General features: G+C 52.1%; 2 protein-coding genes across 3 annotated transcripts in view; one reads left to right on the top strand and one right to left on the bottom strand.

The window, feature by feature from the left end:
* Positions 1-1,524: 1,524 nt before the first annotated feature.
* Positions 1,525-13,399, bottom strand: LOC102686950 (histamine H2 receptor-like). 2 transcript variants are annotated; one of them, XM_069196080.1, is made up of 4 exons: positions 12,382-13,399; positions 5,770-7,197; positions 4,079-4,192; positions 1,525-3,150 (listed from the first exon to the last, which is right to left on the bottom strand). In XM_069196080.1, the coding sequence occupies exons 2-3, from the start codon at positions 6,912-6,914 to the stop codon at positions 4,174-4,176; spliced, it is 1,164 nt and encodes a 387-aa protein (XP_069052181.1). In that variant the 5' UTR covers positions 6,915-7,197; positions 12,382-13,399; the 3' UTR covers positions 1,525-3,150; positions 4,079-4,173. The 2 variants fall into 2 exon arrangements, with proteins under 2 accessions (XP_069052181.1, XP_069052182.1); XM_069196081.1 differs by having other exon boundaries at positions 12,717-13,399.
* A 6,663-nt stretch (positions 13,400-20,062) lies between these two features.
* Positions 20,063-24,294, top strand: part of LOC102686751 (dedicator of cytokinesis protein 2-like) — a 58,150-nt gene continuing 53,918 nt past the window's right edge. Inside the window, exons 1-3 of the mRNA XM_069196076.1 lie at positions 20,063-20,173; positions 23,111-23,194; positions 23,946-23,986. Coding sequence (XP_069052177.1) covers positions 20,131-20,173; positions 23,111-23,194; positions 23,946-23,986 — 168 coding nt within the window. The 5' untranslated portion in view covers positions 20,063-20,130. The remainder of the gene's footprint in view (positions 20,174-23,110; positions 23,195-23,945; positions 23,987-24,294) is intronic.

Raw genomic sequence — 24,294 nt, 5'->3', positions numbered from 1 at the left:
TTCCCATCTCAGCACAAGCCTATAGCTTTGACCACAAACGGATCCTATTTGTATGTTATGCAAACCATGACCATCTCTGTACCCTCTAAGGAGCTTTAAACTGCATTTTTACCTTTAGGAGCGGTCACTGGGAGAGGACGGAGACAGTGTGGAGACTCCAGTGCTCCCAGTTCCTGCAGTGTGTTGGACACTGGTGTTGCTGGGTCACTGGGAGAGGACGGAGACAGTGTGGAGACTCCAGTGCTCCCAGTTCCTGCAGTGTGTTGGACACTGGTGTTGCTGGGTCACTGGGAGAGGACGGAGACAGTGTGGAGACTCCAGTGCTCCCAGTTCCTGCAGTGTGTTGGACACTGGTGTTGCTGGGTCACTGTGAGAGGATAGAGACAGTGTGGAGACTCCAGTGCTCCCAGTTCCTGCAGTGTGTTGGACACTGGTGTTGCTGGGTCACTGGGAGAGGACGGAGACAGTGTGGAGACTCCAGTGCTCCCAGTTCCTGCAGTGTGTTGGACACTGGTGTTGCTGGGTCACTGTGAGAGGATAGAGACAGTGTGGAGACTCCAGTGCTCCCAGTTCCTGGAGTGTGTTGGACACTGTTGTTGCTGGGTCACTGTGAGAGGATAGAGACAGTGTGGAGACTCCAGTGCTCCCAGTTCCTGCAGTGTGTTGGACACTGGTGTTGCTGGGTCACTGTGAGAGGATAGAGACAGTGTGGAGACTCCAGTGCTCCCAGTTCCTGCAGTGTGTTGGACACTGGTGTTGCTGGGTCACTGGGAGAGGACGGAGACAGTGTGGAGACTCCAGTGCTCCCAGTTCCTGGAGTGTGTTGGACACTGGTGTTGCTGGGTCACTGGGAGAGGACGGAGACAGTGTGGAGACTCCAGTGACCCAGGGTTCTGGGACTGTGGCCTATCAGGTTCACAGATTCACTGGGTCGGCAAGGGCAGGGCTGGAGAGAGGCAGTATTGCTCTCCCAGAAGCTCCTGGTGAGACGATGCTGTTCTTCACCTGGAGAGCCCAGCCCAGGAAACTCGTTTTCTACCTCTTGACAGCTGAGGACGGGCCTGCAGTCCTCACTGCCTCTGTGCTGAGGGTCTGAGCTCCGGCTCTGCAGGAAGAAATCTGCAACCTGGCACCTGTGTGTACAAAGTGTGAACACCGGGTGGCGCTGTTTGTAGCCCCCACTAGCTGTCAGATCGCTAAATTCTGCCTCTACCTCTGACTCACACTGGTGTTATTTTTGCACACGGCTTGTGCTGATGTGCTGATTTGTATTTAAGTTGTATGTTATTTAACTTTGTTTTTGCTGCTGCTGTTTTGTGTTTGTATTTGTATTTCATTGCACTTGTGTCCTCCCACATATGATATGAATTGAACACACGGTCTTTAGATATTCATAAATCCCTACATTAGCCAGAGATCGTGCTCTCTAAACAACGTGAAACGTGTCTGTGGCAGATGGGAGAAAACCCTCAGGATCACATGTGGAACATGCAAACTCCACACAAAAGGATTGCTGGTCCAGAATCAAACCCAGGGCCTGGTGCTGAGAGGCAGCAGCACTGATCATCACACCAGACCACACATCTGCAAAACTTTATTCTCAGCAAATATAGTACAGAATACAGAGCAAGTGAAACATTACACCCACAAAGTACAAATAATAAATTAAGGTATGCGTTAATTTATCCTAATTTATTAAGGTTACTTTAAGTTAAGTTAAGGTAACAGAAAATAAGATTTTTTGTTCTGTGGTACCTTAGGCCTGAGCAGATTATTTACTGTGAAACACAGCTCCTGGAGAATCTGGTGTTTTCGTTTTTTTATTCAAGCTGGTACTCATCTAATTAACACCATCTCTGTTAATACATTCAACCAGGTAGGTGCTTTGGAGGTAATTGTACTTTTGTTGAAGTGCATTTTTTCAGCCTGGAAACTTAAGAAAAATCCTTTGTATGTCTAATTAGGGAACTGATTAGCTTAATTGTTTAATTGACTACTCAGATTGGACAAAAAACCTGAAGTCACCAGGTACCCCAACAACAGAGTGTGACACCCTTGATTTAAAGGTTGTGTGTGTGGCCAGCCAGACAGAAACCTTGACAGACAGAATCGATACTTCAACAACCCAGTGGAAAATCCAGTGTTCAAGCAACCACAATATATTAATTGCCAGTCCAAGAAAATTTTTAAACACAAACACATTACCTAGAGTTCTTGAAGTGAGTGTATCAGAGAGGGGAGTGTATCAGCGTGCGTAGTCCTTGTTTCATTAAAGTATTTCAGAGTTCTGATCTGATTCGACCTCTGGGCCCTGTGTCTCGTGTCTCTGATTCGACCTCTGGGCCCTGTGTCTCGTGTCTCTGATTCGACCTCTGGGCCCTGTGTCTCATGTCTCTGATTCGACCTCTGGGCCCTGTGTCTCGTGTCTCTGATTCGACCTCTGGGCCCTGTGTCTCGTGTCTCTGATTCGACCTCTGGGCCCTGTGTCTCATGTCTCTGATTCGACCTCTGGGCCCTGTGTCTCACAGCTCTGATTCGACCTCTGGGCCCAGAGTCTCATGTCTCTGATTCGACCTCTGGGCCCTGTGTCTCACAGCTCTGATTCGACCTCTGGGCCCTGTGTCTCGTGTCTCTGATTCGACCTCTGGGCCCTGTGTCTCATGTCTCTGATTCGACCTCTGGGCCCTGTGTCTCATGTCTCTGCTTCGACCTCTGGGTCCAGTGTCTCACAGCTCTGATTCACGTCTCTGATTCGACCTCTGGGCTCTGTGTCTCATGTCTCTGATTCGACCTCTGGGTCCAGTGTCTCACAGCTCTGATTCACGTCTCTGATTCGACCTCTGGGCCCTGCGTCTCATGTCCTGAATCCCGCCTTTTTCTGTCTCTCTCAGAGGAAATCAGCCACAGCCACACTGTCCTGTGATCGTCTGTCCCCTGCTGGCGTCTCCAGACTCAGCGGAGTTTTCTCCACTGTTCAGACATGCCGGGTCCGGTCCCTGCTGTGAATGGATGGGGCTCTCTCGCAGCCTGGCGCCCAGAGCCTGGCAGGATCACTCCGGGTTCCCCTCCGCAATGCCTGGCGCCTGGACACAGGGGATCAGTCTCAGAGAGTGAGCAGACCCAGCCCCGTTGAAGCTGATACTGTTGTGTCTTTCAAGAAACAGATGGTTGAGATTTTTGGATCAATTAGCTACTCAAGATCAAACAGGCTGAGTGGGCTGAATGCCCTTCCTTCATTTGTAACCTTATGCTCTTTATGAAAGGAGCTCTTACAGTATATAGAATAAGCACCTACATATATATGCTACATGGCTATTATCGTACACATACAGTACTGGCTCAAGATATAAATATTATTTCCCATGTAGCAATGGTGACTCCTTGAGATGCAAGCAGTGTGAAGGGTTGTTCAATTGCTTATTACATTGCATATTACTGCTAAAAGGCAATTAGAGAATAGTATATTCCATAGGAGTGACCCATCCTGTCTAAGCAGGAAAGAATGGCCCAGCACATGGTATGGCTTTTAATTCATGAGCGTTGGAAAGTAATAGCAAACTTGAATCTCATATTTCCTAGTATTTTTGACTGTAGGAAAGAAGACTGACTGGTGTATACTTCTTTGCAAGAGGCATGCTTGTTGGTACATGTGGTTCTGGTGCATCACAGGCAGACCTAATTAATATGTCAATTCAGACAGCCTCAGGGGTCTACAGGTGGTGGTGGGCACGTGAGAGTCCAGACTGTGCTGTGGGCTGGGCGGCTGCCACACACCTGTCTGTGAACACCTAGCGAAGCTGCTGCTGTAACACACTCGTGTCTCAGCTGCTGTGGATGAACAGACTTGTTCTTGTGTGTTCTGTGTTATGAGGAGTGCACTGTGAGGAGTGAGTGGGGAGTGCGCTGTGAGGAGTGAGTGGAGAGTGTGCTATGAGGAGTGAGTGGGGAGTGTGAGAGCAGTGTGCTGTGAGGAGTGAGTGGGGAGTGTGAGAGCAGTGTGCTGTGAGGAGTGAGTGGGGAGTGCGCTGTGAGGAGTGAGTGGGGAGTGTGAGAGCAGTGTGCTGTGAGGAGTGCTCACCGCCAGCCCCTGCTGGTTTCCTCCTGCTCCTCTGGGAGCTCCTCGCTCTGCGACGCCGGAGGGGCCGGGGCTCCGGGCTGCTGGGCGCCGCGCCTCTACGGGAGGGACCCCGAGCTGCAACACACAGAGCAGGGGGCGGGCGAGGGTGTCACGGAGCGCTCCTCCAGGACCCGGAGAGGAGTGAGAAAACACGGGGAAAACGGCGAGGACAGGACACGGACCGGAAGGAAAACAGGGGGCGTGTCCAAGGTGCGCTGGTGTTCGGGGGGGGGTCCAAGGCACACTAGTCCAAGGGAGTCCGTGAGAATTTCCAGAGTGAAGCCAAAGTCCAAAACCAGGTGAACCATCCCGACAAAGACTAACGGAGTTAAAAGCCGGAGCGAGATCCGGCGAGGGGTCGGGGGAATGAAGGGGGGGTAACGCGAGCAGACACTCCCAGCCCTGGACGCAGATGGTCAGGATGGCGGGGAAAAGGCCAGCCTTCGGACAACCCGGAAAACAGGCAAGCCTTGTGGCGTCCATCTGCCAATACTGAGCCTGGGACAGTGGGAGCGTCTGGCTTTTAAAGGGGAGACTGGAGCAGGAGGCCGGTGCAGGAGATCGGGTACAATGCGAACGAGCCGGAGGGCCCTTAAGGGGGAGGGATTCGAATCGTGACAGAGGGGTGATCGGCACAGCTCCGCCCCGGACACCCCCAGACACACACACACAGGGCGGCGGAGCGCCGCACCGACATCTCGGCTTGCGCTGGGAAGCAGCTGGCTCTCATGTGCGCCGGCGCTGGCTGGCGGCACCGTTCCCTGAGCCCCTCCGCTCTGACAGCTGCGCTCCTTGGTTTTCTCAAGCCCAGGCGGCAGTGACCCGCGCTTGGGAGTCGCTCATTTTTCAGACACGGCTGTCATCTGCACATTGTGACTTTCCCCTGAAGCACCGCACCGCGTCTAGGGCCTTCTAGCGCTGCCTCAGCCCTTCTGGCGACCCTCCCAGAGAGGAATTCTCCTGCTGCTTGGAGGTGCTCCAACAACCCCCTGAGCCTCCTGATCTGGCAGGGGACAGCTGTGCACCCAGAACCCAACCCCACAGCCCAGACGGGCAAGGATGCGGTGGTCCTGTCCCGGGACAGACGGCTCTTGGGTTGGGTACTGAAAAGAGCACTAAAGCAAAGGTGCAAACTTCTGAGGACTAATCAGGCACCTAAGGGCCACTTCAGTCCTGGATGATGAATTAACTGAGCCCAGTGAGGACTGAGGTCAGGAAGTGGAGCTGTGTAAGAGGGGCGGAGTCTGAGAGGCAGGGCCGGCTGGAGCTGTGTAAGAGGGGCGGAGTCTGAGAGGCAGGGCCGGCTGGAGCTGTGTAAGAGGGGCGGAGTCTGAGAGGCAGGGCCGGCTGGAGCTGTGTAAGAGGGGTGGAGTCTGAGAGGCAGGGCCGGCTGGAGCTGTGTAAGAGGGGCGGAGTCTGAGAGGCAGGGCCGGCTGGAGCTGTGTAAGAGGGGCGGAGTCTGAGAGGCAGGGTCTGTTGGAGCTGTGTAAGAGGGGCGGAGTCTGAGAGGCAGGGCCTGTTGGAGCTGTGTAAGAGGGGCGGAGTCTGAGAGGCAGGGTCTGTTGGAGCTGCGTAAGAGGGGCGGAGTCTGAGAGGCGGAGGTGTGAGGGGTGTGGCATGATGTGGTGTTGCTCCAGGGGCGGGGTCCTTACCTGTCCCTGCTGGCGATGGCGTTGCCGTTCCTCTCTTGGAGCATGAGGCCACTCTCCTCCGTCAGGCCCTCCTTGCAGCCTGGACTGTGACCTTGCAAGTTGCCCCACAGCGGGTCTGCCTGGCCATGCGGCGGGTGGGACACAGCGGGGGCCGGGGCCACCCGCCGGCAGCGCAGCAGGCGGCCATAGGCGTTGCGGAAGTCGCGGTTCAAGGCGGCGTACAGGATGGGGTTGATGGCGGAGTTGACGTAGCCCAGCCAGAGCACGATGGTGTAGGCGGTCTTGGGCACGCTGCCCTCCCGCAGCCCCATGATGGTGAACAAGGTGAAGTAGGGGAACCAGCAGACGATGAAGGCCCCCAGGACGGCAGCCAGCGTGACGGTGGCCTTGTGCTCGCGGATGGCGGGTGGGGGGCCGTGCGCCGCGAGGGGGGAGGAGGAGGAGGCGGCGGCGGCGCAGCAGGAAGTGGCGATGTTGATGCGCTTGGCCTGCTCCCGCGCGATCTTGAAGATGCGGTAGTAGGTGGCGCACATGACCGCCAGGGGCAGGTAGAAGGTGCCGAAAGCGTCCACCAGCACGTAGCCGCGGTTCAGCTCGAAGCGGCATTCGTCCTGCGGGTCGCCCCGGCCCTTGTTCTGCACGCTGAAGTCGGGCGTGTTCCAGCCCAGGTGGATGGGCAGGAAGGACACCATGAGCGACACGGCCCAGATCAGGGTGATGACGGCGGCCACGCGGCCCGGCGTGACCAGGGCGGAGTAGCGCAGCGGCGCGGTGACGGCGAAGTAGCGGTCCAGGCTGATGATGAAGAGGTTGAGGATGGAGGCGGTGCACAGCATGACGTCCAGGCTGATGTAGATGTTGCAGAAGGTGGCGCCGAAGGGCCAGTCGCCGTTCAGCTCCTGCACGGCGGAGAAGGGCAGCACCAGCAGCCCCAGCAGCAGGTCGGTCACGGCCAGCGACACGATGAAGCAGTTGGTGACGCTGCGCAGCTTGCGGCTCACGCCCACCGCCAGGAACACCACCACGTTGCCGCAGACGGTCAGGCCGATGATCGCCGCCAGCACCACGGACAGCAGCAGCGTGGAGAGCATGGAGTGGCCAGCAGGGGGCGCCCCAGAGCAGCTGCTGTTGTGGCTACAGTCCATACTCCCCTGACCGCGCCGCTGGCACAGACATGGGGCTGCTGGCGCTCCTGGACCTGGAACAGCCTGAGAAGAGCAGCAGGCCTCCACAAGGCCTGAAAACTCACCAGGACGCTGAGTGACTTCACCGGCAATCGTGAGGCTTGCAGGTGTGGAGGAAGTAGGAAGTGGGGGGGGGGCAGAGCGTTTGTCAGGTTGCTGCAGAGGCGACAGACCTGCTCCTGGGAGACAGGGGGCGCTCTTGTCAGCCTCCCAGCTCCTGCAGACTTCCCCACGGCTGCCGGACCTGTTGATAATAACAGAGGGATACAGTAGGTGTCGTGCTGGGCTGACAGGATGGGAGAGGAACTCGGAAGCAAAGAAGGAAGAAGGACACAGGGCCTCGCTGTAATGTTAATATGGTGTGTTACCATTATTGTCACTATCCAGCCATCTGCCAATACAGGGTCACGGTGGAGCCAGAGACTATCCCAGAAGGCAACAGGCATTAGGCAGGGTGCACCTGGACATCACAGACTGGGGGAAGAAGCTGGAGCACCTAGAGGATACCCACACAAACAGTAGGATAACATACACACTCCACACAGACAGAACAGCCAGAATTGAACCCAGAGCCACAGTGCTGCAAGGCAGCAATGCCAACTACTGTTCCACCGTGCTGCCTATATTACTCTTATTATGACAAACTTTAAAAATATATATTTTTTAATAATTCACTTTTACATTTTGAAATTTTAATAATTAAAATAAATTCAAAATGACTGTCGGACAGAAATGGAAAGCACTGGACATGCAACTGAGTATAAGGGCACAAGACACACTTCTTTACACAAAGGGTGGTGGGAGCATGGAACAAGCAGCCCACCAATGTTATTGCAGCCGATACCCTGGCTTTTTTCAAGAAAACAGAGCAAACAGCAAGCCTCCTCTCGCCTGTGACCAGCATTGTGCGCTGAACACACCTCCGCTGAAAGTCTCTTCCGGTGGGCAAGCAGTCAGGCTCCCACCCTCTCTCAGCTCCTTACAGCACCTGCAGACCTGCCTGCTTGGGGGGTCAGACTGTTTGTTCTGGCAAAAGTCAACACATTTAAAACCCCCGGGAGCTGTTTTCACCAGCCTGTTCCTGTCCTGCAAGGAGACTGTCACAGTGCAAACAGATCTTGGCTGAAGCAGAAGGAAAAAGTAATCCTCTGATTTATTTGCTCAGTTAATCAGCCGAAACAAGTCCCACATTAATGGAAACTTTGGCATCACCTCAGCGACACCAATTACTAATAATATGACTTTCAAATCATTTTTTTAAATCCAGTCGTTCCTTCTTCAGTGACAAGGGTTTCACGTCTTTAAAAACCTTAAAACCTGGTTGTTATAAGGTGACCCCAAAAGCGTGCAGGAGTAGGGCGAGATAGAGAGAGGGTGAGTCAAGAGCTGAGCCCAACAAAGAGCCCTCTGAGCCAGCTGGTCCTGAGGCTCACTGGCCCAAGCCACACCGACACCAGCCAGCCTCAGGACAGCACTGCTAGAGCATCACAACTCAGACCCAAGCGAGTCACAGCACAGATCAAACAATATCTCACACACTGGGACACACACAAACAGTCTCAGCATAAACTGGAATGCTGCAGAATCCTAAACAGAAAATACACACTAGCCAAATATCTAACTAAGATAAATAACAGCAAACAGGAACTGACCCTGACGAAGTACAGGCTCATTGAGCACAGCCTGGCCATAGAAACTGGGCGACACAGGGAGACCTGGCTGCCCAGAGAGGACAGGCTGTGCTCCCACTGCCAGCGGGGAGAAATAGAGACAGAGGTGCACTTCCTACTGAACTGCGACAAATATTCTGATTTTAGAGAAACAGTCTTCCCCAAATTTACACAGCTAATCCCGGAATCCCAAAATCCCACACCTGCCAGAATCACAACAGGTCCCAGTCCTACTGGGAGAGGGAGGAGGGAACTCAGTTGAACTGGCAGCCCAGTATGTGACCTCCTGTCACAGCCTGAGGAACAGCGAGCCTGTCTCCCAATAATGCTCCATATGTCTTTATGTAAACATTTAATGATTGTGTCTTTATTGTAATTGTCTGTAAATGTAGATTTGTTTTCGTTTTATTTTAATTGTATTTGTGTTGCAACACTGATTTGGCTCATCGGTCATGCCAGTAAAGCACCTTGAATTGAATTGAATTAAGAAGACAGATCTGTCACCCATGCAAGGCTGTGTGGAACGAATCTCTCCCCGTCTGCGTGCAGCATGCTGAAAGGTAAGAGGAGCGGGCTGCTTTTGCTTTGGTCTGAATTAGAAAGGCAAACAGAAAGAAGCTTGTTCAATTCTTCCAGGAGATCAAGGGCAGATAAGATAGCAGAAGTAACGCCCCTGTAACACTTTCCACAGCAGTACTCACAAGAGGACACATTCTTACCAAGGTCAGGAAACAGCAGCACAGCAAGCTGGAGACTGTTCACCCCAGCTGTATTCCCATCAACTATATCTCCTTCACCTGTAATCACTGCACCTGTATCTCCTCACCTGTAATCACTGCACCTGTATCCCCTTCACCTGTAATCACTGCACCTGTATCCCCTTCACCTGTAATCACTGCACCTGTATCTCCTCACCTGTAATCACTGCACCTGTATCCTCTTCACCTGTAATCACTGCACCTGTATCCCCTTCACCTGTAATCACTGCACCTGTATCTCCTCACCTGTAATCACTGCACCTGTATCTCCTCACCTGTAATCACTGCACCTGTATCCTCTTCACCTGTAATCACTGCACCTGTATCTCCTCACCTGTAATCACTGCACCTGTATCCTCTTCACCTGTAATCACTGCACCTGTATCCCCTTCACCTGTAATCACTGCACCTGTATCCTCTTCACCTGTAATCACTGCACCTGTATCCCCTTCACCTGTAATCACTGCACCTGTATCCTCTTCACCTGTAATCACTGCACCTGTATCCCCTCACCTGTAATCACTGCACCTGTATCCCCTTCACCTGTAATCACTGCACCTGTATCTCCTCATCTGTAATCACTGCATCTGTATCTCCTCACCTGTAATCACTGCACCTGTATCCCTTCACCTGTAATCACTGCAACTGTATCTCCTCACCTGTAATCACTGCACCTGTATCTCCTCATCTGTAATCACTGCACCTGTATCCTCTTCACCTTTAATCACTGCACCTGTATCCTCTTCACCTGTAATCACTGCACCTGTATCTCCTCACCTGTAATCACTGCACCTGTATCTCCTCATCTGTAATCACTGCACCTGTATCTCCTCACCTGTAATCACTGTACCTGTATCCCCTTCACCTGTAATCACTGCACCTGTATCTCCTCACCTGTAATCACTGCACCTGTATCCTCTTCACCTTTAATCACTGCACCTGTATCCTCTTCACCTGTAATCACTGCACCTGTATCTCCTCACCTGTAATCACTGCACCTGTATCTCCTCATCTGTAATCACTGTACCTGTATCCCCTTCACCTGTAATCACTGCACCTGTATCCTCTTCACCTGTAATCACTGCACCTGTATCTCCTCACCTGTAATCACTGCACCTGTATCCCCTTCACCTGTAATCACTGCACCTGTATCCTCTTCACCTGTAATCACTGCACCTGTATCCCCTTCACCTGTAATCACTGCACCTGTATCTCCTCACCTGTAATCACTGCACCTGTATCCCCTTCACCTGTAATCACTGCACCTGTATCCTCTTCACCTGTAATCACTGCACCTGTATCCTCTTCACCTGTAATCACTGCACCTGTATCCCCTTCACCTGTAATCACTGCACCTGTATCTCCTCATCTGTAATCACTGCACCTGTATCTCCTCACCTGTAATCACTGTACCTGTATCCCCTTCACCTGTAATCACTGCACCTGTATCTCCTCACCTGTAATCACTGCACCTGTATCCTCTTCACCTTTAATCACTGCACCTGTATCCTCTTCACCTGTAATCACTGCACCTGTATCTCCTCACCTGTAATCACTGCACCTGTATCTCCTCATCTGTAATCACTGTACCTGTATCCCCTTCACCTGTAATCACTGCACCTGTATCCTCTTCACCTGTAATCACTGCACCTGTATCTCCTCACCTGTAATCACTGCACCTGTATCCCCTTCACCTGTAATCACTGCACCTGTATCCTCTTCACCTGTAATCACTGCACCTGTATCCCCTTCACCTGTAATCACTGCACCTGTATCTCCTCACCTGTAATCACTGCACCTGTATCCCCTTCACCTGTAATCACTGCACCTGTATCCTCTTCACCTGTAATCACTGCACCTGTATCCTCTTCACCTGTAATCACTGCACCTGTATCCCCTTCACCTGTAATCACTGCACCTGTATCTCCTCATCTGTAATCACTGCACCTGTATCTCCTTCACCTGTAATCACTGCACCTGTGTCTCCACATCTGTAATCACTGCACCTGTATCCCTTCACCTGTAAGGATGGGTGAGGATGACAGAGACAGTGTGAAGGGGTGATAGAGGCTCTGTGTGAAGGGGTGAGGATGACAGAGACAGTGTGAAGGGGTGAGGATGACAGAGACAGTGTGAAGGGGTGATAGAGGCTCTGTGTGAAGGGGTGAGGATGACAGAGACAGTGTGAAAAGTGATGCACTGTGCCATGCAGACTACATGAATTTTCTGCCTCTGTTGTTGGCCTATAATGCTTCAGAAATCCTTGTTGCCCATTAATGAGGACCTTTGGTGCAGTAAATTGCTTTCTTTAAGGAAGCAATGAGCAGAAATTGCAGAAGCAGGGAATAAGGGAAATAACAGTTTCCCTGGTTTAAGTTCCACAATGTGATTGACCTTGCTGGTCAGTGGGGCTGTGAGTACAGTCAGTAGGGCTGTGTTCAGGGTGGTCAGTAGGGCTGTGTTCAGGGTGGTCAGTAGGGCTGTGTTCAGGGCGATCTGTAGGACTGTGAGTATAGTCAGTAGGGCTGTGTTCAGGATGTTTAGTAGGGCTGTAAGTACAGTAGGTAGGGTGTGTATAGGTGTGTGTTGGTGTATATCAGTATACGTGTCAGTGTGTATGTTGGTGTGTGTCAGTATAAACAGGAGTGTGTGTCAGTGTGTGATGGTGCGTATTGGTGTGTGTCAGTGTGTGTTGGTGTGTGTTGGGCTGTGTGCTTCAGTATGAACAGGAGTGTATATCAGTGTGTGTTAGTGTGTGTCAGTGTGTGTTGGTGTGTGTCAGTGTATGCTGGTGTGTATCAGTGTGTGTGTTGGTGTGTGTCAGTCACTATAAACAGGAGTGTGTGTCAGTGTGTGTTGGTGTGTGTCAGTATAAACAGTAGCGTGTCAGTGTGTGTGCTGGTCTTTGTCAGTGTGTGTTGGTGTGCATGTCTGTGTACATGTGTCTGTGTGCTTCTCTTACAGAGGGCCGGAGTGTCTTTTGAGACCGTGCATACTTACTGATTGTGCGTTTGGGCGGGTTTCTTTGTGGACTAGACTGTGTGAGTCCGCGAGAGGACAAAAGCGAAGTTGGAATGAGCCGCCCCCACACACAGACCCATTCAGCAGTTTCCCTTGTTGCTGTCGCTCGTTACTCACTCCATGACAGACAGAAACTTCTGCTTTCAGGAAAAACATGCTGGTGTCTGAAAGCAGAATGGGCCTTCTGAAGAACAAACAGAAAAACGCTCCCTTTTTTCAGTCCCCGCTCCCTGGACTCTCTCTCCTTCTGCCTCCTACCCCTCCTTTCCACATCCCTGGTCACCGCACAGCAAATTCACTCAGCACAAACTCACCGACAATCTGTCCCTCCTGTGTCCAGCAGTGTGGCTGTCCTGTGTCCTCCCAGTATCCAGTGATTTCTCACTCCTGTGTCTAGCAGACTGTCCCTCCTGTATCCAGGGGTTTCTCACTCCTCTGTCCTATAGCTTGTACCTCCTGTGTCCAGAAGACTGTCCCACCTGTGTTCAGCAGTGTGTTTCCCTCTGTATCCAGCGGCGTGTCCCTCCTGTGTTCAGTGGTGTCTCTTTCCTGTGTTCAGCAGTGTGCCCCTCCTGCGTCTAGTGGTGTCTCACTCCTGCGTCTAGTGGTGTCTCACTCCTGTGTCCAGCAGAGTCTCACTCCTGTGCCCAGTGGTGTATCCCTCTCCTGTGTCCAGTGGAGTCTCAATGCTGTGTGCAGTTTGGTGTCCCTCCTGTGTCCAGTGGAGTCTCAATGCTGTGTGCAGCGGGGTGTCCCTCCTGTGTCCAGTGGAGTCTCAATGCTGTGTCCAGCGGGGTGTCCCTCCTGTGTCCAGTGGAGTCTCAATGCTGTGTCCAGCGGGGTGTCCCTCCTGTGTCCAGCAGCACGTGAGGCTCGAGCAGTCCTGGCCTGCTGGCTGTCCTCAGTGCTGCCCGCCCCTAATGGACCCCGGTCCCCTCGTCAAGAGCACACTGGCACAGCGCTGGCTGAAGGACACTTTCCTCGCAGCGGCTGAACTGCGCGGAGCTCGGAGAGAGTGTGTGAGAGTGTGTCTCGCAGGCCCAGCCCTCCCCCTCCCCTCAGTCCCTCCCCTCAGCCCGAGTCGCGATCACTTCTTGATCAGAGCGTCTGCAGGGAAACCCACTGGGAGAAAGAGCAGGAAGAGGAAAGGAGCCAGAGAGGACAGCCCCAGTGATCACAGCCTGGCCATAGAAACTGGACACAGACAGACCTGACTGTCCAGAGAGGACAGGCTCAGTGACCACAGCCTGGCCATATAAACTGGACACAATCAGACCTGACTGTCCAGAGAGGACAGGCTCAGTGACCACAGCCTGGCCATAGAAACTGGACACAGACAGACTTGGCTGCCCAGAGAGGACAGGCTCAGTGACCACAGCCTGGCCATAGAAACTGGACAAAGGCAGACCTGACTGTCCAGAGAGGACAGGCTCAGTGACCACAGCCTGGCCATAGAAACTGGACACAGGCCGACCTGACTGTCCAGAGAGGACAAGCTCAGTGACCACAGCCTGGCCATAGAAACTGGACACAGACAGACTTGGCTGCCCAGAGAGGACAGGCTGTGCTCCCACTGCCAGCGGGGAGAAATAGAGACAGAGGTGCACTTCCTACTGCACTGTGAGAAATATTCAGGGATAAAACAAACATTATTTCCTAAAATAACAAATCTAATCCTAGAAATTCCTCTCCTGCCAGAATCAGAACAGCTTCCGATCCTACTGGGAGAGGAAACCCAAGAGAGCTGCAGCCCAGCGTGTGATCTCCTGTCACAGCCCAGGGAACACACAGAAATGTTGTATGTGAAGTATCTAAAATGTTCAATAACGTTTTTATGGTGTGGAAAACTTGAGTACTGTAAATGTCTGAAAATGATCCGCTAATTGTTTATGCTTTTGCACTGCTAATTTATCAGCAGTGGCAATAAAGCTCGTTGCATTTGAATTCATCTCGCGTAAAAAACAGGTGGTTTGTTGCTTTTCTTGTAAAAGTCTGTAAATAGTTACTAATTGTCTCTGCTATGGCAACACTGTAATTCATCGGTCGTGCCAGTAAAACTCTTTGGATCTGAATTGGCCCACGATGGAGCTCATGGCCGCGGCTCAGCTGTGAGTGCTGTTCGGAGAGAGGAGGGGGAGGCGAGAGAGCTTCAGAACAGCCCGAGAGAGGCGCTTCACCGCAGGAAGGGGTTAAAGATTTCCCTGCGAGCGACGTGAAGGAGTTTCATTTATTGCGTTTTCCAAGCGCTAATTGCAGAATGCATTACCCTGTCTCTGTACGCTCCCCATGCAATTATTCCTAATTTACTTCTCATCCGGATCATCTCAATAGAGCTCTGCAAATCCACTCGAGGAGCCCTGCAATTAAAATGGATATGCATTCCATTCAGCCGGCACTGAAGCCACGCACAGAATATGTTACAAGTGTCCTGAAAGGGTTGGCTTGCGTGCGTGCGACATCGTGTTTTCCCGGTGCTTGAGCGTCGCTAGGCGCCGCTGAGTGCCTGCGCTTTCTCTGCGGGTCCGGAGGCGAGGCGCTTGCTGGGTCTGGGTCTCTGTCCGGTCCTGCACATGTTAACAGAACCAGCAGCTTCACGGGCTGGCCCTGAACCAGGCACCTCAGAGACTCCCAGCACAACAGCCGCTACAGTACAGAACAGCACCCAGGTACAGCTCAGTACCTCCAGCACCCCAACACTGCCCAGTATAGTACAGTACAGCACCCAGGTACACCCCAGTACCTCACAACATCCCAACACTACCCAGCCCAGTACAGCACCCCAACACTGTCAGCCCAGTACAGTACAGCACCCAGGTACAGCCCAGTACCTCCCAACACTGCCCAGTCCAGTACAGTACAGAACCCCAACATTGCCCAGCCCAGTACAGTACAGCACCCAGGTACACCCCGTTACCTCACAACACACCAACACTACCCAGCCCAGTACAGTACAGCACCCCAACACTGCCAAACCCAGTACAGTACAGCACCCAGGTACAGCCCAGTATCTCCCAACACCCCAACACTGCCCAGTCCAGTACAGTACAGAACCCCAACACTGCCTAGCCCAGTACAGTACAGCACCCAGGTACAGCCCAGTAGCTCCCAACACTGCCCAGTCCAGTACAGCACAGAACCCCAACATTGCCCAGCCCAGTACAGTACAGCACCCCAACACTGCCCAGCCCAGTACAGTACAGCACCAAGGTACAGCCCAGTACCTCACAACACCTCAACACTGCCCAGGCCAGTACGGTACAGAACCCCAACACTGCCCAGCCCAGTACAGTACAGCACCCAGGTACAGCCCAGTATCTCCCAACACCCCAACACTGCCCAGTCCAGTACAGTACAGAACCCCTATGTTGCCCAGCCCAGTACAGTACAGCACTCCAACAGTGCTCACACACACAGAGCTCAGAGAGACACTAGAGCTCACACACGTACACACATGGAGCTCAGAGGAGAGGACACTGTGCTGATTCAGACACTAGGAGAGGAAACTATGCTTTATTACACACACATAGAGCTCAAAGTGTACCCCCTTACTGGAGTCACCTGAGCACAGCTCGCTGTACCCCAACTCCTGGCGTTACCAGACCCCTGTCAATTGGAAGGAAATGGCTTCCTGACGTGTAATCTTGTCACTGGGTATCAGATCGATAAGGAGTTATCTCCACTTTGTCACAGAAGCTCTCAGCCACAGAAAACCACACCTTCCCAGCATCCTCTGCTCTGCTCCGTCGGTACAACAGATAACTGCGGTCAAATGAGTCTGCATGGCCCTGCGCTGTGTTGTATTACATACTAATGTAGAGCAGCAGGCTCATATGCTTTTGTATTGCATAATATTAAATTAGTTTCTAGATACTGAGAGTGCACTAGCTATGTAATTTAATTTGCTAAATGTATATACTTTGAATTATTTTGCTGTGTAATTGTGGTACACTTAGTGATACTCTAGTATGTTACAGCCCTGTAAAGTTCTATTATACTGCCTTGAATTCAGCTGAACTCTATTGTACTGCCCTGAAATTAGCTGAGCTCAATTATACTGCCCTGAATTCAGCTGAGCTCTGTTGTACTGCCCTGAATTCAGCTGAGCTCTATTCTACTGCCCAAAATTGGGCAGAACTGTATTTGTCACAGCAAGGTATTTGTTACAGCTCCGAATCAGGCTGGGCTGTCTTGAGCTCTAGGATCCTGTACCATTTCTGTAGGAATCCCTGTAGAGGCTCCCAGCTGCTCCGTCTTGCTCACAGTCTTGAGTGAGGAGAGTTTTCTTCCCCAGACCTCTGGCTGTAAATATTTACATTTCCTGGGCTGCGGTCCCAAACAGTGTTGGCCTTGTCCCTCAGTCAGCAGGCATTCCTGCTGCAGCTCTGCAGGCCTGGGAGGACCAGGCTGGGCAGGGCTTAGTGAGAGGACAGGCTTGCACTGGTACTGCAGCACATGATCACAATCAGCCCTCGTGCACCAGCAGAGCAAGAGATCTGGCTCAGAAACTGGTGCTGACTGTGTCATGTGCTTTTCTGAGCATGTATTTCTGAGCACATGTGCATGTCTGTAAGTGTGTGAGCTCTAGTGTGTGAATCAGCACAGTGTCCTCTCCTCTGAGCTCAGTGTGTGTAAGTGTGTGGGCTCTAGTGTGTGAATCAGCACAGTGTCCTCTCCTCTGAGCTCAGTGTGTGAGATGGGAAGAACAGAGAAGCCCACTGTAGTCCACAGCTTACACATCAGGTGACCATAAGGGTTCAGAAGAACTGGACACCCTGAACCACGATGACATTTTGAAGTAGTTGTGAGACCTAAAGTAATTAACAACGAAAACAAGTGCTGAACAGTCATTTTTGGTAATGAATGCATCATCATGATATTATCAGTTTCATAAAAACCTGACACTGTGACCTAAGTTTTAGCATCGATTCATATCTGGCTTATAATACAAGCAGTTCACCCAAATGTCAGCTATCTGAAATGCATTGTGCTGTCTGATGATGAAATCACTTGTGATGATTAAAAACGTTGTAAAACATGTTACAAACTTAAATTAATTGAAGACTACTTGCATGTTTTATATGTTGTCGCAATCACTGATGTGTATAATCAACACCATTCCTGAGTTGGGTGGGACATAAGTGCAGCAGTTGCAGTGCATCATGGATACGGATACTAATAAGGTCTGTGACCAATCACAATGGCCCAGGAAATGGAATGGTCATATGACTTCTCCTTCCTGACTTTTGCCCTCAAGGTCAAAGATTATAGCCACAGACACCTGTTTGGTCCATTTTTGAATTTCACAGGAGGTCGGGATATCCCTGCTGCTTTCTTAATCCAAGATGCTGTGTTTGCTTTTCTGTGGTTTCCCAGAGACATGTGACTGCTGTATTCTCAGGTGAGGGGGATTTTCAGCACAGCTGGCCCGGCCAAGGAATGAGTGAAACTGGCCAGCAGTGTTATTCATGCCAGGACAGAGCACATATACCTGGATCAAGCTCAGAGGAAACACATGTGTGCCAAAGTCCCACCACCCTTCAGTGGAAAAGTACCCTGGACGCAGATATCTGAAACCCCAGAGATGTGGCAGGTGTGGCGTATGCACTGCAGGAGCCCAGGACTCTGCTGCCTCTATAGCCTGCCTCTCGTGTACCAGGCCTGTCAGTGAGCTTTACGAACGGACGCATGAGTGTTTGTGCCAGTCCTCCCAGCTCAGTCCTGCTCCTCCCAGTGCGCAGAGAGAGTCCCCATGGAGCCAGGACTCAGAGGATCCGGGGGGAGACTCGGAGACGGAGCAGGAGTGGTGTGTGACCTCTCAGTGCCTGGCTGCTGTCTGTCTGTAGCTCTCGTCCCTTCTCAATGCAGAGAGGAAGACATTGGTCACAGGCCTGTCCAGGGCCTGGGCTTCAGAGGGTCCCAGTGTAGGTTTCTCACAGCCTGTGAGGGCAGGCCTCCATACTCTTATCCCGACCGTGAAAGAGGCCCCAGCGTGCTGTCAGTGGGTCTGTGGGCACTGGTGTTTGGCATCACCTCTACTGTGTGAAGTAGAGGTGCTTTACCAGCAGCCATATCACCCTGCAACTCACAACTGGCAACCCACTGAAGCTAAGCAGGTGTGAGCCTGGTCAGTACCTGGATGGGAGACCTCCTGGGAAAAACTAAGGTTGCTGCTGGAAGAGGTGTTAGTGGGGCCAGCAGGGGGCGCTCACCCTGCGGTCCATGTGGGTCCTAATGCCCCAGTATAGTGACGGGGACACTATACTGCAAACAGGCGCCGTCCTTCGGATGAGACGTAAAACCGAGGTCCTGACTCTCTGTGGTCATTAAAAATCCCAGGGCGCTTCTTGAAAAGAGTAGGGGTGTAACCCCGGTGTCCTGGCCAAATTTCCCCCCTGGCCTTTACCCCATCATGGCCTCCTAATAATCCCCCTCTATGAATTGGCTACATTACTCTGCTCTCCTCCCCACTGATAGCTGATGTGTGGTGAGCGTTCTGGCGCACTATGGCTGCCGTCGCATCATCCAGGTGGATGCTGCACATTGGTGGTGGTGGAAGGGAGTCCCCATTACCTGTAAAGCGCTTTGAGTGGAGTGTCCAGAAAAGCGCTATATAAGTGTAAGCAATTATTATTATTATTGAAGAGATCTATGTTAGAGTGTGCACATTGCTCAGTGAGAGTGACAGAGCATCCTCTGGTGGTGAACCCTTGCCACTGCGCCCTCCCCAGCCCTGTGTGCTGTGATGCAGGGATCTGCTATGCTGTGTCTGGTCACCTCACACCCAGTTGACACCTTCTGCTTGTAGCGGAGCTGGCTGCAGCGCGTTGACGTCACCGCCCTCCCTGCGCGTCACAGGGGACTCAGCCACCTGGGCTGAGGGAGGTCTCCTTTAGCTCAGCCGGCTGGTTCTCAGTTGTGTGATGCCAGAGACCCGGGTTCACTCCCAGGTAGTGAGGGATGAACCAGCAAGGCGGAGTGGTGAGGGTCACATGCTCACTCAGTGAGGCAGGGGTCCTGGCCACCCCCTCTTACACTGCCAAGGCAGGGGATTAAACTTCATTGTGAGTAAAAACCACGAGCCTATTACCTCTCTCTTGTCACCTAGGCTCATGGCTGGCTCCTCAGCGATCCAGGCAAGGGCTCAGTTCACCTATCAGTCTTCAAAATAACATATCTGGCACCTGCTTTTATCCAGAGACTGATGTTTTGCTCACATTCTGATGGGCGGGCACTGGGCTGGAGAGATGTGAGTGAAGTGTCCCACTCGGGGGGGGGAAGACAGCTGTGCCACATTTGGGATTCGAACCCACCGCCCCTGCATGTAGAAATCCAGGGCCCTGACCACACCAAAGCAGATTCACTGGGAAACGAAAGCAATTCCTCAATGCAGTCTCAAAAACCGTACAGGTGAGAAACGCAGCCCTGGGTAGGGGGGGGCTCTGTGTTCTGAGGATCGGGGTGAATCGATCCGCTGTGAAGGCCCTACGGGGGGCGCAGGGAGAGAGACGCAGCTGTGACCCAAGTGTCTGAGTGTGTGAGGTGGTGGTGGTGGGGGGGGCAGGGCAGCGATGCAGAGAGACAGACAGAAAGGGAAGGAAGGAGAGGGGGAGGGACTGCGCTTGCAGAAAACACAGAAGTGAGGCTCTGAGAGGCGGAACGGAAACTTGTCAGAGAGAGGGAGCGAGAGAACGAGAGAGGAGAGAGCGGAGGGAGAGGGAGCTCACCAGCATGGCGCCGTGGAGCACCGACACCAGGCAGAGGCTCGGCGTAGGTAAGGCGATCTGGACCGCCGGGGCCAGGTGGCCTCGGCGCCCTCGCTCTGCCCTCACAGGTCCGGATCGGATCACAAGACGGGTCCAGGAAGTCCGGTGGCGCTGCCAGACTTCCTTCTCAACAGGATGTGGGCAGGTGTGGGCCAACGGCCCCCGAGGCAGGCTGAGATCGCCCGAGCAGAGAGCCGCCAGTACAGAGCGAGCAGGGGCGCTGCGGGGCAGGAGGGCTGGGGCAGGTTGCGAAGCCTCAGGCCAGATAAGACAAGCTGGAGGAGGGGGGCAGTAACGGCTGTTTCCAGGGCAGAAGGGCTGTGATCAGTCAATCCATCAATCAGTCAATGAGTTCTTTCTGATCACTTTTGGACTGTGAAACTTGAAGAGTGCAGAAGCAGTTATTTTTGATATGCGTGCCTTTTTGCAAGCATCCAGTGGTCGTCTTCCCTGGAGAAGCAGTCTTGAATGTCTTAAAGCTTGCAGGTGTGTTGCGTTCGCATCAGGAGTGATGCACACAGAGACACACAGAGACCCAGAGACACAGTGCTTCACAGAGACAAAAAGACACAGACCTAGAAACACTCAGACAAACAGCACCGCATAGACACAGTGACACAGAGACACACAAAAAACACTGCGCTGCACAGAGACACAGAGCTACTTAGAGGCAGAGACACTTCGCAGCACAGAGACACACAGAGACAAAGCGCTACACAGAGACACACAGACACACAGAGACACAGCGCTACACAGACATAGCGCTGCACAGAGACACACAGAGACAAAGCGCTACACAGAGACACACAGAGACACAGCGCTACACAGACATAGCGCTGCACAGAGACACAGCTCTGCACAGACACACAGAGACACAGTGCTACACAGAGACACAGCTCTGCACAGACACACAGAGACACAGTGCTACACAGAGACACACAGACACACAGAGACACAGCGCTACACAGACACAGTGCTACACAGAGACACAGCTCTGCACTGATGATACAGCTGGTAATCAGGGGTGCAAATGAGGAGAAAGAGTGGGATTGTTGTAGGAGAAGAGAACAGTTCCAGGGGAATCGAGGTGGGAGAGAGGAGTCTCCGGTATCGGTGTGGTATTAGGGGCACAGAAGGGAATAGTTCCAGGGAAATCCAGGCAGGAGAGTAGTTTTATCAGTCTAGATGCTCCAGACCAGACTACAGCTGGCAGACGGAAGCTGTTTCCTGAAGATAGGGCAGTCTGCATCGCAGTCTGTCACTGTTCCAGGACAGCGCTCAGAGGCTCTGACCCCAGACGACACGGACTCCAGCACTCACTGTGGACCAGCAGGCCCAGGACCAGCAGCCTTAGCATCTGTAAACAGTTCATCGGGAATCGAGCCGGGTCACAAGGGATCTGCTTTAACATGGCTGGCACAGTGTTTAGTGTGGTTCTGTCATAACTGTGCTTTTACCGTGGTCTCACTGGGCTTACTGCACTGTACTGTTCTTTTACAATGATCTCACTGAACTTTACTGCACTGTACTGTGCTTTTACCATGTTCTCACTGAGCTTTACTGCACTGAGCTGTTCTTTTATCATGATCTTACTGAGCTTTACTGCACTGTGCTATTCTTTTACCATGTTCTCGCTGAGCTTTGATGCACTGTACTAAGCTTTTAACCTGATCTAATTGGACTTTACTGCAGTATATTGTGTTTTTACTGTGTTTTCACTGGGTTTTGCTGCACTCTACTGTGTTTTTACCATGATCTCAAAGGGTTTTACTGCACTGTACTGTGCTTTTGCCATGATTTCACAGGGTTTTACCGCACTGTACTGTGCTTTTACCATGATCTCACTGCTTTACTATTGTACTGTACATTCATGGCATACTCCAGTGACGTTTTACTAGGGTACTGTTCTGCATGTGAATAGGTACACAGCACACACCCTCACAAACTGCAGGTCTGCTGAGCACAGGAAGTGACACAGGAAGTGAGGCAGTGAAGGAGAAAAACAACACACACACACAGTATTAACAAAACACAAACTGCACACTGTCCCTGTACATTACACACAGCACACAGACTATACTGTATATAGACAGCACACTGACACTGATCTGACACACACTGCACACTGTCTCTACACAGTATACCCAGTACACAGACTATACTGTATATAGACAGCACACTGACACTGATCTGACACACACTGCACACTGTCTCTACACAGTATACCCAGTACACAGACTATCCTGTATATAGACAGCACACTGACACTGATCTGACACACACACTGCACACTGTCTCTACACAGTATACCCAGTACACAGACTATCCTGTATATAGACAGCACACTGACACTGATCTGACACACACTGCACACTGTCTCTACACAGTATACCCAGTACACAGACTATACTGTATATAGACAGCACACTGACACTGATCTGACACACACTGCACACTGTCTCTACACAGTATACCCAGTACACAGACTATACTGTATATAGACAGCACACTGACACTGATCTGACACACACTGCACACTGTCTCTACACAGTATACCCAGTACACAGACTATCCTGTATATAGACAGCACACTGACACTGATCTGACACACACTGCACACTGTCTCTACACAGTATACCCAGTACACAGACTATACTGTATATAGACAGCACACTGACACTGATCTGACACACACTGCACACTGTCTCTACACAGTATACCCAGTACACAGACTATACTGTATATAGACAGCACACTGACACTGATCTGACACACACTGCACACTGTCTCTACACAGTATACCCAGTACACAGACTATCCTGTATATAGACAGCACACTGACACTGATCTGACACACACTGCACACTGTCTCTACACAGTATACCCAGTACACAGACTATCCTGTATAAAGACAGCGCACTGACACCCTGTGTCCGTTGTTTCAGCCACATATAACTTCACCGGACGGGGGGAGAAGCAGCTGTCTCTGCAGATCGGGGACACTGTGCACATCCAGCAGTCATGCGAGGGTGAGTGTGCCCAGGGGGTGAGGGTGTGTGAGAGAGTGAGAGTGTCTGAGAAGGCGAATGTGCCCAGGGGGTGAGGGTATGTGTGAGGGGGTGAGAGTGTGTGAGAGGGTGAATGTGCCCAGGGGGTGAGGGTGTGTGTGAGGGGGTGAGAGTGTGTGAGAGGGTGAATGTGCCCAGGGGGTGAGGGTGTGTGAGAGGGTGAGAGTGTGTGAGAGGGTGAATGTGCCCAGGGGGTGAGGGTGTGTGAGAGGGTGAGAGTGTGTGAGAGGGTGAATGTGCCCAGGGGGTGAGGGTGTGTGAGAGGGTGAGAGCGTGTGAGAGGGTGAATGTGCCCAGGGGGTGAGGGTGTGTGTGAGGGGGTGAGAGTGTGTGAGAGGGTGAATGTGCCCAGGGGGTGAGGGTGTGTGAGAGGGTGAGAGTGTGTGAGAGGGTGAATGTGCCCAGGGGGTGAGGGTGTGTGTGAGGGGGTGAGAGTGTGTGAGAGGATGAATGTGCCCAGGGGGTGAGGGTGTGTGTGAGGGGGTGAGAGTGTGTGAGAGGATGAATGTGCCCAGGGGGTGAGGGTGTGTGTGAGGGGGTGAGAGTGTGTGAGAGGGTGAATGTGCCCAGGGGGTGAGGGTGTGTGTGAGGGGGTGAGAGTGTGTGAGAGGGTGAATGTGCCCAGGGGGTGAGGGTGTGTGAGAGGGTGAGAGTGTGTGTGTTCTTCTCCCACCCTGCAGCCTGACCGATTCTGCCCTCTGTGTTGTTCCAGGCTGGTTCATGGGCTACCTGACCCGGGACAGATCCCAGCAGGTAAGACTCCTCACGCTCCAGGCTGAGATTGTCCGGTGTGTGCGCATCGTTATTAACTAATTAATGCGCACATATTGTGAGTTCTAGTTTAGACTATGTAGAGTAACCAAAATCATTTTATGCATCGGTTTTTAGATGAAGTGGAACTAAAAGTCTTCTGGAAAGAGGTTCGGATCAGAGCATGTCTGGTTGTTTATTTTTAAATACACGCCTGTCTGGGTTCGTCTAGTGTCCTCCAACACCTTTTGCAACACCTCGCAACACTCACAACATGTGATGTGTGATGTGTTTGTAGCAAAGTGTCACAT

This window comes from Lepisosteus oculatus, chromosome 11 (assembly GCF_040954835.1).
Source record: "Lepisosteus oculatus isolate fLepOcu1 chromosome 11, fLepOcu1.hap2, whole genome shotgun sequence".
Taxonomy (NCBI): Eukaryota; Metazoa; Chordata; class Actinopteri; order Semionotiformes; family Lepisosteidae; genus Lepisosteus; species Lepisosteus oculatus.
Note: the sequence above shows the minus strand (reverse complement) of the source record. Positions and strands in the feature narration are given on the sequence as shown.